The 14,061-nt window shown below is 37.0% G+C and overlaps 1 protein-coding gene across 5 annotated transcripts in view; it reads right to left on the bottom strand.

The window, feature by feature from the left end:
- pde1a (phosphodiesterase 1A, calmodulin-dependent) overlaps positions 1-14,061 on the bottom strand; it is a 104,115-nt gene that overhangs the window by 29,250 nt on the left and 60,804 nt on the right. The window contains exon 1 of one of the 5 annotated variants that reach the window (XM_058786069.1): positions 10,151-10,523. The exons of the other annotated variants lie outside the window; for them this stretch is intronic. Coding sequence (XP_058642052.1) covers positions 10,151-10,203 — 53 coding nt within the window. The 5' untranslated portion in view covers positions 10,204-10,523. Of the gene's footprint in view, positions 1-10,150; positions 10,524-14,061 lie in introns of those variants that run through there. 5 annotated transcript variants of the gene reach the window in all.

The raw sequence follows: 14,061 nt of genomic DNA, 5'->3' as shown, positions 1-14,061 counted from the left end.
TTATGCTTATTATTAATAACAATAATTATAATTATTTATAAAATAAATTATTATTATTACTACACTGAATAATAATAATAATAGTAATAATAATAATGTCTATACATTTTTCATTATGCAACAGCAGCAACAATAACAATAACAATAATAATAATAATAATCCATATAATCCAAAGCTTAAGGTCTTAAGGCTTAAGAAACATCCATCAAATTAGGAGCCCTATTAAAAATGTCATCACAAAAGAGACCAAAGTCTGCCTGCCATTGGCCCTGAATAAATCTAGTCACTTGCATCAAAACATCTTTTCCTGAAAAGGAAATTTAAAGAGACAATCACAAGATAATTAGGCAGAGAATCACACTGGAGTCCTTGACTGCCCTATTAGGACTTTAACAGTCACTTTAATTTTGTGATTATCAGTCAGATCAGTCTGCCTGATCAGCCATCGGCAACAAAAATGCTTTGCCAACTAAGTTACAAAGTCAATATTTGGATTTTACAACTACATTGACAAATAAATGTGACTTTTGAATTGTCCTGTTCGTACCTCATAATTACTGTGAATAAAATATGTAACCATAGTAACAGTGATTACTGTGAATATCAAGGATGGTGATTTCCATAACAAACCAGAAAGTCTTATCGCAACTAACACGTTATTCAATAAATGGGAAATTGAGATGCGATGTAATCAGTCAAATCTTAATTAATTGAATGCTTTTATAAGTCACTTGACACTTAACAAAAATAATGAGAGCAGCTCCAGTGGAAGCCCAGATCTAAAAACTTCATGCTGAGATGAGGTGATGAGCTTACAGCGAGCTGTATAAAGTGTGCATTTAATCCAGATTTAACATGAGATGAGCTTTAAAATGGGATTTTTTTTAGTTGCCAACACTGATGCTAATATCTAGAAGAAAAAAAAAGGTGTCTGGTATAATACACCAAATAGTACATCAGCAGTTAAAAATGCAAGTCATTGCCTAACATGCAAAATATCAAACCAGGTGGCACAATTAGATATTAGTTGATTAAAATGAAAAAATTAAGTTATTTTAAAAAATGGCTGGCACATAAATTGATGTCTATTATCTAATGCAATGATATTCAGACTTTTTAAAGTGTGACTTCTGTGTCCAAATATTTAATGGACAATTTTACGCAATATTTACCCAAAATTCACTCAAAAATATTGTAAAACAGAAAAAGGATAAAGATAGATTTGTGAATTAACCCCTTAACTGTCACTCACAGTTTTGAACACAGACATGATAGTGCACTATCCAAACTTATTTTTTTATAATTCATGAATGAAAACATTTTCCAATGTGATTTTGATGTACCATTTCCATGGTAATGCAATGTCTGATTTTAAAATGGGTTTCAAATGATGAATTTTGAGATTTTAAGTTTTCAACTGAAATATAATTTCTTATGATTTCTAAAGCGTGATAGAGAAAAAGGCAAAAAAGAAGACTTTCTGTGATAAAGGTCAGAACTCCTGTTATGATGTAGATTTTTCAGGTGCACTCTTGTCATAAATTAATCTATTACTTTTCCTACATAATTTTTTTACAAAAAAAGTGGTAAAATACATATTTAGGAGTCTTAGACCTTTCCAACGATATATAGTTTGTCATGATTAGATTAGGATTTAATTGTAAAATAGTGAAGTAAACGTAGGCGTCCCACAGGGTGGACGGTGACAGTTAAGAGGTTAAAGGAATAGCTCATTTAAAATGTATTTGCTGTCAGGTCATCCAAGATTTAGGTGAGTGTGTTTCTTCATTTGAACAGATTTTGAGAAATTTTGCATAACGTCACTTGCTCACCAATGGATCCTCTGCAGTGAATGAGTGCTGTCAGAATGAGAAAGTTTTTTTTCACAAACATGCATCTTTTCACTTCTCAAGATGTATTACTTGCGGATTATTTTGATGTTTTTTTCAGCTGTTTGGACTGTCATTCTGACGGCACCCATTCACTGCAGAGGGTCCATTGGTGAGCAAGTGATGTTATGCAAAATTTCTCCAAATCTGTTGCAAAGAAGAAATCATGGCAGCCACAGTGCTTAGCTCGCCAGTATTTGTACTGTTTTTGTTAGTTTTTCCTGTTTTTTGTTTCTCAAATACGATCAGTTTTACCAGGGATGAACTGCTGAACATTCGGCAGAACACACCACAAAACCTTTTACCGGATTTCGATTGTTTGGACGTTTTGCTGAACGTTGTAGTTGGCGGAGCAGCTGCGCTGATCAAACGCTTCATGACGCGCAGACAGGGGAAGCAAGCCGGCGCGCTCATGAAGCTCAGACAGCGCGGGATTTTGGACGCTGTTGCCTAGCATCCATCTGGCGAATCTCCGTTCTCTTCTGTCAGGATATGTATAATCCTACCAGGTCTACCTACAACAATGACAAACCATGGTTCACTGCAAAACTCAGACAGCTCCGTCAGGCCAAAGAAGATGCTCGCAGGAATGGGGACAGATTGTTGTAAAAGGAGATCAGAGTGGCAAAGAGGAATTATTCTGGAAAGCTAAGGAACCTTCCAGTGATCCTGCTTCAGTGCGGAAAGGTCTGAAAGACATCACCAATTACAAGACGCCATCCCCCAGCACTGTGGAGAATCAACAACTGGCAGACGATCTGAATGAGTTCTACTGCAGGTTTGAAAAAACACCATTCACACCTCCTGCAACCCCCCTCTCCCCGTCTCCTGCACTGCAGATCAGTGAAGATGATGTGCGCCAGGTCTTCAGAAAGAACAAGAGAAGGAAGGCACCAGGCTCAGACGGTGTGTCACCAGTCTGTCTGAAAACCTGTGCTGACCAGCTGGCCCCCATCTTCACACAGATCTTCAACAGATCACTGGAGCTGTACGAAGTCTCCTCATGCTTCAAACGCTCCACCATCATCCCGTCCCAAAGAAAGCCAAAATTACTGGACTTAATGACTACAGACCTGTGGCTCTAATGTCTGTGGCCATGAAATCATTTGAAAGACTGGTTTTGGCTTATGTGAAGGACATCACTGGACCCCCTGCAGTTTGCCTACAGAGCAAACAGGTCTGTGGATGATGTAGTCAACATGGGACTGCACTTCATCCTGCAACATCTCAACAGACCAGGGACTTATGTCAGGATCCTGTTTGTAGACTTCAGCTCCGCTTTTCACACCATTATCCCATCCCTCATCCAGCCCAAATTAACTCAGCTATCCATCCCCACCTCTGTCTGTCGGTGGATCAACAGCTTCCTGACAGACAGGCAGCAGCTAGTAAAGCTTGGTAAATTCTCATCCAGCACCCGTACGATCAGCACTGGTGCCCCCCTAGGGTTGCGTCCTCTCCCCACTGCTCTTCTCCCTGTACACGAACGACTGCACATCTAAAGACCCCTCTGTCAAGCTCCTGAAGTTTGCAGATGACACCACAGTCATCGGCCTCATTCAGGACGGTGACGAGTCTGCTTACAGACAAGAGGTTGAGCAGCTGGCTAGCTGTCTGGTGCAGTCTTAACAACCTGGAGCTGAACACGCTCAAAACTGTGGAGATGATCGTGGACGTGAGGAAGTTCAACCTGCCACAGGGGCTGCTGAAACCGTTCTGCTCCGCCATCACTGAATCAGTCCTCTGCACTTCAATAACTGTCTGGTTCAGCTCAGCTACCAAATCTGACCTCAGAAGACTACGGAGGGTAGTCCAGACTGCTGAGCGAATCATTGGTGCAACCCTCCCCGCTCTCCAAGAACTGTACTTATCCAGAGTGAACAAAAGGGTTAGCAAAATCACTCTGGATCCCTCACATCCAGCACACTCCCTCTTTGAACTGTTGCCATCTGGTCGACGCTACAGAGCTCTGAGCACCAGAACGACCAGGCATAGGAACAGTTTCTTCCCTCAGGCAATCCATCTCATGAACAGCTGACAATAAACGTGGAACACACAGCACTATTATACATTATTTATTTAACACACATACTTATTTACATTTAAAATTTGCACATATCATACCTGTACATACATAATTGTCTATATTATACATTGTGTTTTTGCTATTTTGTACATTGTCTATTTTGTATATTTGTATATTATTCTTTTTATTACCGTATCTGTGTCCTGTCCTGTCGCTGTCATTCTGTTGCACTGTGGAGCTTCTGTCACTATAACAAATTCTTCGTATGTGTAAACATACCTGGCAATAAAACTCATTCTCATTCTCATCTCATTCTCAAACAAACTCATCTAAATCTTGGATGGCCTGAGGATCAGTAAATATTCAGCAAAAACTATTCCTGGATGAACTATTCCTTTATTTCAAGGAGGAACAAACTTCTGATAGTCCAGGAAGGCCTGGTTGTCAATACTTTACACAATGCTGAGTGAATTACACACTTGCCTATTCAACTTAGGAACAAGTCCAGGGTCATGGAGGTAAACACTCCTACAGCTGTTTAAATGATAAGAACCCCTAATCAACAGAAATTCAGGAAATTCACCCGCCTTGTTTCATTTTCACTCTGTAAACAAGCTTCTATTACATCCGCCGCCTGCAGAGTTCTTCCGACCGGCTTCCAAAGGCACCATAACATCATGTCAAATGATCCAGAACAAATGCAAGTGAGCTGTAGCGATAACCATATAGTATAGTTACTTCTTTCAACAACTCCTTCTGAAAGCATTTTTCTTCTTTCAACCAACCACTGAACCATTGAGGGCTATCATAGTGAAGGACACATCTATACTGCTTTTCAAAAACAAAACCAATGAAGGCATCTTAGTATAAAGGAAAACCTCAGAAACAAGCTACTATTCAGAGCAGGAGGACGTAGGTGGTGCAACAGTGGCCCCTGAACTGGTCATTTATCACAAGCCCAACCATGCTAACAAGATGTCTCTTTTAAGACTTCTGCGAAAGTTAATGCAAATCTGCAATTCTGCAAATCACTCTGCTGCTGGCTTGGTTACATTCTTGGCAGCTACTATCCAGTCATATTAGCACAGCTTGGGTCTATTTCAATGGGGACAAGGCAAAAATCTCCAAAACAGATTATATTACAATAACATACTTCAAATCAGCATTAAAATCTAAAAACAACTGTATCCAACTTTGCTTCTTTATCTCAAATCATGCAAAAAAAAAAAAATGTATTTCTCTGTTGGTTCTAAAAGGTTATTGGCTCTTTTAACTGACAGCAATTTATTAAAAAAGACTTCATGGAACAGGTTTGGAGAAATTTAGCATTACATCACTTGCTCACCAGTGGATCCTCTGCAGTGAATGGGTGCCGTCAGAGTGAATAAAGCTGATAAAAACATAATAATCCACAAGTAATTCACTTGACTCAGTACAATAATTAACTTTTTGAAAAGCTGCGTGTTTGTAAGAAACCAAACCGTTGCTTCTGGCCAAAATATCGTAAATCCATAGTCCATAATAATGCTTCATCCAGTGAAAAACACCACCCCCTGTTGTCCTCTCACATCAAAATCATGTTGTAAATTTAGACCATTTTGGGCTGTTTTTGCTTATAAACAGTGCTTGATCTGTTTGAGATTTCTCACCTGATTCAGACTAAACGACTTTTTACTGGACAGCAATTTCTCCCATTTATTACTCTACTAGCATTCATTATTTCCATTCATTACTCTGTTTCGTCCTACTGTCCTTGAAAGTATACATTTTATACAAACTTTCAGAAAAAAAAAAAAAACACAAAAATTATTCCCATCACTTTATTGTTATAAAATGTCATGTCATCAAATTATAAACTGATGGATTAATGTGGTAAATGAATTTGACACTGAGTCACTGTGCCTGTGATTTATTTGACCAATTAATGCACAAACTCCTGAGTATTTACACATGAAAGGTAAATTAATCAGACAGCGTATTAATATGATAAGCAGGGTGAAATAGCAGTAACATAATCATTATAAATATATTGTCATGTCATGCCCCTTTAAACACGTGAGCGGTGATTGATCTAACACAACCCAATAGTAACTATTTATTCACAATTGGGTCATTTATCACGTTGCATTAGTACGAGCTGCTCTCTATACTCTTAAAAAAAAGCCTTGACTAATTTTCTTTTAGAAACAAGCCAGAGATGTCAGGGGACGTGTTTGTGAGGTCAATGGTTTGAAAGCTGAATCTCCCCAAAGAGGAATACACAATATGCTCTACGGGGTAAATAAGGCTAGGTTATGACTGTGTTCATATTTTTCATTAACGTCCTAAATGTTGCTGGCTTTGACGAGGAACTATGGGCCAAAGTTTTCCCCACTGGCTTATTCCACAGTGACAGACACTAGATATCATACCGTATGTTGTCAAAACAGATTATCGAGGACTGATTCTGGTCTGCAAATCCTTATATGTTTCAAACATTAGTGAGATGCTATTGCATTATGGGTGCAACTGACGAGTCATGTGATACAGAATGCATCTCAGTCTCACAGGACAAATTAATACAATCTATGAAAAAGCTAGAAAAAACTCAACGAATTTCAACATGTATAATCACCCCTGGCAAAGACAGTGTCGATTTCAAAAGCAAAATCTACAGAAAGCTACAGAGGCCTATTAGGCTGATTTACAGTGGTTTCAGGCTACAACTCTGCATAATTTATGAGAGTAAAAATCTACTCTTCAGCTCATACATTCTGCATAGTTCGGCTTCAAGATAAACTGAATTTTTCAATCAGCTGCATTCTATCATTGCTATATTTAATAATTTACATTAATGCACTACTGTGCAAAAGTTTGGGGTCATTTTTTTATGTTTTTGAAAGACATCTTATGCTCACTAATTTGATCAAAAATAGGGTAAAAACAGTAATATTTGGAAATTTTAATACAGTTCAAAATAACTGGCTTCTATGTAAATATATTTTAACGTAATTTATTTCTGTGATGCAAAGTTGAATTTTCAGCATCATTACGCAAGTCACATGATCCTTCAGAAATCATTCTAATATGTTGATATGCTGCTCAAGAAACATTTTTTAATCAATGTTAAACACAGCTGCTTAATATTTTTGTGGAAACCACTTTTTTCAAAATTCCTTGATGAATAGAAAAAAAACAGTATTTATTTAAAATAGTAATATTTGTAACATCATAATTGTTGTTACTATATCACATATGATCAATTTAAAGAATCCTTGATGAATAAAAGCTTAAATTTATTTAATAAATAAATAACACTTACTTACCCCAAAATCTTGGACGGTACTGTATATTTTGCAAAGTTATGCTTTACCTGTAATACATTTCAGAAAATATTACTCACATTGCACATTTTAATACTAAGGTTATACAGTATAGCATGTGCTCACTCTCAAGCAGACAGACAGCTGTTTTGCGTTACAAACAAATGTGTTTCATGTATGCAGGTTTCATAACCAAAAATCCCTTATATTCTTCTGTATTCAAAAGCCACACTATGCCGACTATACAGTCCAACACTCATACTATTCAGCGTAAGATATTTGCTCTAAAGGTGTGAGAAAAGATCTGCATAAATATTTTTCCACTACCTAACTGAGGCAACTAATGTCAAATATAAGGAGTTAATTCAATTGACGTCCTCTGTGCTTTGTAATGAATTCCTAATAGCTTGCAAAAGCAAGATGTCAGCTCTGAAAAATGTGCAACACTCCATTGTTTTCCCTTGACATTATGATAGTATCTGCAAAACATGCAATCTGATAGGTTCGGTTTAATCTACCTTACTAATTTAGTCTTTATTCTCTTGGACAGCTCCCTAGATGCTTCCCAAAGCTTGCATATCCACAAAGATAAGACTGAAAAAGCACCATAAAAAAGATCATAAAGGTATCATCAGAGATGCAACAATCGATTGACCACTGAATGGTTTCAGCCAGTGTGCTTTTGATCAGACATCACATATGGACTATTTTTCTGATAATTTTATGGTACTTTTGCATCCTTTTAGAAGCACGAAATCCCAATTTATTGTAACTGCTTGGAAAAGAGCAACAATTTCTTCTTTAGAGTTCCACAGAAGAAAGAAAGTCATACAGAACGACATGAGAGTGAGTGAGATTAGGTCCACTAACCTTTTAACTAACCTAACCAGCAAGATTTTCTTTGGTTGCTAAAAGTACCAAGCAGGCCAAACAGTTTCACTAGCTAAGTTACCAGAATTAAATAAGCATAAACCAGTCTGGACCAACAAGCAAACATAGCAGGGAAAAGAAAAAAAGAGATGATGATTGGTTGGTTGAATCACAGCTGATTCAGTTTGTCTGTTTGGTCCTCATAGTAAACAACCATGCTTTAAAGCGCTCCATGTGATGGACTGCAGATGTCATGTAGAACTGCCCAATGGGATGTTACTCATTGCAAACAAATGGTAGGAAAAGCCTGATTTCCAGAGCCTTGCCTGCAAGTTTCAGAAATCTTATATTCCCATGCAGGCCTCCCAGCAGGCTGATATTCAGCAAGTCAGTAAGGAGAGGAACCTCAAGGGGAACATCAGGGGTACAAAACATGAAACCCCCAAGACAGAACAAGAGTCACATACAGAAATACATCCCAGGATAATTGAAAAGTCAAGAATTCCCAAGAAGCCTAGAAATCCCTCAAACAAACTTAATGCAAACTCAGTACAGCTGACAACAACAGTTCTGTTTTAAAACCTACTGAGTTACATTCATAGGCATTGTTAACAAAAACTAAAACTATTAAAAACTGTTTTCTATCATTTAAATAAAGCTGAAATAAAATAAAATATTAGATGAAAAGCTTAAACTCAGAATTGTAAACAAATGAAATGTTGCTTCTAAAACTGCTAAAACTAAAACCGAAATAAAAATAATTTGATGCAAATAGAACTATTACAAAAATTACTAAAACTTTAATTAATGAAAATTAAATTTTTAAAAGCATAAAATAATTCAAAATAAGAATAAATTCTACAATAATATACAAATAATTCTAAGATAACATTGGAAGTTAAGACACAGCAGGAAGGCTTCTTGACACAAAGACCGTTGCAAAAACTTTTAAGACAACTTCTGGCTAAATTCTAAAGGCATTACTGCACGTATAAGGCAATCCCATAAGTTCAGTGAAAATTGCCCTCAAGATGGTGGACAAAGTGAGAGATATGCAAATTATAAACATCTTTATAATACATTTAATAACAAAATTATCTATAAAAGTATTGTACTGAATATGTGCGCATGCCATGTATTTTTATGCTTATATAAGTACCATTAGCTTTGCAACATGTTGCAAAAGAAATCAATTGAGCTTTGCGTGAGAACTGCTATTTTTATGACGCATGTTGTTGATGACGTCTATGCAGCGTGTTCCAAATCAGTCACTTATGAGGTCCCATTTCAGTTAGTACCTTGAGTACTATGCACACAGGAAGATCACTAGGTTTTAAAACAGAGCTAGTGTGACTTTATCCCAAAGAACGTATAACTTTAAATCCAGTTCGAGACCACATGCAGAAGTACCTGTTGCACATCTGCTTCCGTTTTACATGCAAAAAAAGCGATTAGCAACCTGCTTGAAATAACGAAGAATGCAATGAACCACAGCTTAATGTTCTGCCTCTAATGACCGTGTAACCACATTAAACGGGGCATTTAGTGAGGGTATTTTGCTCCCATTCCTTTGAAATGCACTGTGGCTGATAACAGAGCAAAAAGCAGATAAGGTTGGAACTGCCCCTGGGAATCAATGTCATGCTTTAGATGCACTACTCGCTCTCAAAGTTTTGTTTATGTATCGACGTTGTCTCAGATGTTTCTCTTACAATTCTTTAAGAGAAACGGGACAATTGTTGTAAGAGTATATCATTATGAAATTCACACAAATAACTAAAAATAATAAAATATGATAAATCCATACTGAGAAATTTGACTTTTGATTGGTGCATTAACTCAGTTATTGACACTGATCTCTTTTGAACTCAAGAAGGTATTTTTCTCAGGAGAAAAGATTACTTAATCACAATACAAGCTAAAGCCAAACTTCTTCAGACTTGTGACAACAGAAAACAAACTTACAACTTCAAAACAGACTTCCCTGACAAACTCACTCAAAGTCACAAACGATGAAAATTTAACTGGAGTGACCAGAGAGCCGCAGCTGAATCCCTCTTACCTGAAGATAGGTCTATGGAGAAGCTTCCTTTTGATGGTCACATACTCATCCATTTAAGAGCACGAGTCCAGACTGTGTGTGAGCTGAGGTTTCATTCAGACTGTCCCCAGCTGCTCCTCACATCGCCGTGTGCTCTGCCCGATCCAGTCTCCCTCTCCTCTTTCTCTCTCACTGACGGCCCAGTGCAAAAGGCCACGGAGGCCACATCACAGAAAACGCTCAGGCAGACACCAAACGCTCAACGCTCCGAGAGAGCCAGGCGCCCAACGGAGCTCCTGTGCCAGCGTTGAACTCTTCACGGTGGCTCTTATCTCTTTGTCCCTCATGCAAAATCGCTTCCCAAAAGCCTGCCTCCTCACAGAGTCACGTCCTGTACAGACGCTCTCCCTTCCAGAAAAGCTGTCGAGCACGCAAATTAACGCTGGCGGACAGGGTCTGGTCAAAAAAGGGGCTGGACCCTTGTCAGGAAACAGTAATTATATCTCAATCTGGCTTGCGTTTAGTGTGATGTGTGGACAAAGTTATGCGATGCAGAGCGGGTCCTTGTTTCAGAGGTGTGCGTTTAAAACGGTTGTGTCATGTGGAATCTGATTTTCCTTCGTCTTTTGGTATACTTTGCAAACATACTGTAACTTTTAAACTCGGAATAACTTCTCCAGATGCTAAAACAGCTCATTGTGGCCTTCTGCTTCTAGCTTTAACTTTCTGATGTCACATTTGAACATAAATTTACACTTCAACAATGCCAATTTGGTATTGAGAAACGTTATCTGCATGTGGAAAGACAAACTGATTTGTAGCTTGTTGCATCATGCCTGGTTAGGACACAGTCAAAGGGTCAGGGAGAGAGTGGAAAATTGTCATGGAAAACTAAATACTGACCGTTTTTGTGCGCTACAAAAATGTTGCTAACATTATAAGTGGACCTCGGGGAGAACATAAAATGATAAGAAGAGGAGAAAAGAAGAAAGATATAACCTCTTCAGGGGAGTCTCTCCTGCCTTAATCAAAAGGAACTTGGCTCTTTAGCCGAAGTGGGCCAGAGAAGCACCCAGTGATGACTCAGGAACAGTTGCAAACGCTAAAATGATCTTCAGGAGAGAGGGGATGTCAATCACAGAGACTAACGGAATGGACACAGATGGAGACACATCAAAAAGAGAAAAAAAGAAACATATCTGGCAATTACATTTGCTGGATCATTAAAACCATCTTTAAAAAGAACACATAAATGACTCCAGGTTCACAGTCTGTCAACTGTTCAAAATATGCAAGGCACAACTTTATGAAAAACACCTTTTATTGTAAGATTTATTAGCTACTAACAAGTACTGATCTATATTACACTCTTAGAAATAATGGTTCATTATTGGCATTGATGGTTACACGAAGAACCTTTCCATTCTACAAACTGTTCTTTATAAAGAGAAAAGATTCTTTTGATTATTGAAATGTTATGTTATGAAATGTGAAATGTTAAGCACAAAGAAAAAAATCTTTGAAAACCTGTTAACTGAAAGGTTCTTTGAGGAGCTGAAATGATTCTTCTATGGCATCTTTATTCTTGTCGGAAATAAAAAAAATTTTAAAAGTATGAAACCTGTTCTAAAATCCCACGTTTTTCAGTTTTCTGATCTGTCTTGACATATTTCTTCTTGACATAGAAAATTAGGGATGGGACATTTTCAATGGGCTTGTCTTATTTTTAAACAGCCTATAGTTTATATATATCACGTTAAGCCTATAAGTGTTTTTTTTTTTTTCTCATGTTTTCTCAAATCCAAATATAAAAAAGCCACAAAAGTCACGTTTTGATTTTGTAGGGTCTTGAAAGTTTTGGGTAAAAGTCTATTTCCTCTTTTGGTCAGAAAGGTAGACCTCACGTGCAGCTCTGGGGGAAAAAATACATTTACAACATATAAAGCAAAATCTCTGGAAAGACTGACGTAAGTACAGTACTACAAACCCATTAAGAGTGCATCGGGGTCACTGCAGACATTTAATTTGGGAAAACTGATCATCAAGATAATGAATATTCAGACATAACATGCATTGTTAACATATGACAAATTCAACACTACTCAGTCAACCAAAAAATACAAAAAAATAAACAAAAATCCAGACATGTTACATAAACATAAGCACTGGAGAGAAAGAGTGAAGTGTCCTAAAAAGGCAGTGGACACAATAAAGCCAAAAATATGGAGATCAGGACACTGATGTGTCAAAGAGAAATACTATACTAGTCCAAATACAAATGAAATGAAAATGAAGAAGTACTGTGTTGTCAGCATACACTAATAAAATATGTAGCACTGGGCTAAAAGTGGTAAAACGTCATAGAGATTTGTACTCAAATGTAGGACATTCCATGTAAAGACAGCATTACTCTCAAGCAAACAGATCCCATGTTTTCAGGTAATTATCCAGGCTCTGTGATTAGTTACAGATGGAACATACTGTACATGTACATTTTTCAAAGAAACACTAACATGGGGGGGAAAAACAGACAGCAGAGTCTGCATAAAGTTTGAGTTACTCTGAACTGGCCCATCAAATAAAATACAAACAATCTAAACTGTTTACTCATCTATTATGAAGCTCAGAAAGACAGAATACAGCAGACGGTTAGGCAATCATCTCTGGCATATCTGATGCCATTTTAATAATGGCTTAATGCTCAATGATAAATAAGGAGATCTGAGATTATGAAAAGGAGACTAGATTTTACATTTTAAAAAAAGTTTTGTTTTTAAATGTAGTTCCAAATGCATGTGCCAAGCTCTTAGAAAATGCAATGTTTTCTTCATGCACTTTTGAAAAATGTTTATATTATTTTCTACAAAAACATTTCTACAGAATTAATGAATCAAGACATAAAAGTCATACAAGAACCCAACCAACCTTGCAATGTCATAAATAGGTTAAAATATCCAATATATATAAAAAATTACTGACCTTGCAAAATAGTCATGAGGGCCTGTGTGATGTCATTTCCTGGTTTTCTTGTCACATGACAACAAAATGGCTTCCTTGCATGTTATTTTTACCCCACTAGCCCCTGTTGGTAGATGTTATAACTACACCATCTGCTTCTAAAATGCAACTCCCTTGACAACCATTTGAAAGTAACAGTGTATTCTCACAAAATAATCTTTTTGTAAGCAACCTATTTAGTTTTAATTTGTCAAATTATAGCAGATGTTTGCCACTGCCTGATTCATTTTGGAGGCTCTTAAAAATGTAAAATTGACTTTTTTGGGGATATTTTTCCACATCTGCAGCCTTTGACGTCACAGCACAGCATAGTTACTAGTGAGGGCTGTAGGACTGTGTGCATTCTTGAGGAGCCATCAGCAAATCAACATTGTCATGATGTAATTTTCCCACGACTCAGTGACGAATGGCGTTTATTGTACAGCTCATATAATTGGGCATTGAGATGAATGGGAATGCTAACAGATAACGCTCTCCAGGTATTGCACATCTCCTTGGTTATACACGGCTTTATACCAAACTACATTATTTTTAAATCTTCTAATGAACATGTTTAGAGAGGCACAGTACCATAGTGGCTAATATAAGAATTTTCTTTTCTTTTAAATCAGTTTTGGATATACATTGGCCTATATATTTAATTGTGCATGCTTATTTACCTCATTTTTACATATAAATTGCCTTTGCCATCAGCTAAACTATGCTATTATAAAATGAATCTTTAAAAACTTAATAACATAGTTAAATGTTAACTTCACATATATGCATTTTTAGACTGTACATTAATATGTGACCCTGGACCACAAAACCAGTCATAAGTGTCAATTTATCAAAATTTAGATTTCTACATCATCTGAATGCTGAATAAATAAGCTTTCCGTTGATGTATGGTTTGTTAGGATAGGATAATATTT

The sequence above is a fragment of the Onychostoma macrolepis genome, chromosome 09, assembly GCF_012432095.1.
Source record: "Onychostoma macrolepis isolate SWU-2019 chromosome 09, ASM1243209v1, whole genome shotgun sequence".
NCBI lineage: Eukaryota > Metazoa > Chordata > Actinopteri > Cypriniformes > Cyprinidae > Onychostoma > Onychostoma macrolepis.
This window is presented reverse-complemented; position numbering and strand designations above follow the sequence as displayed.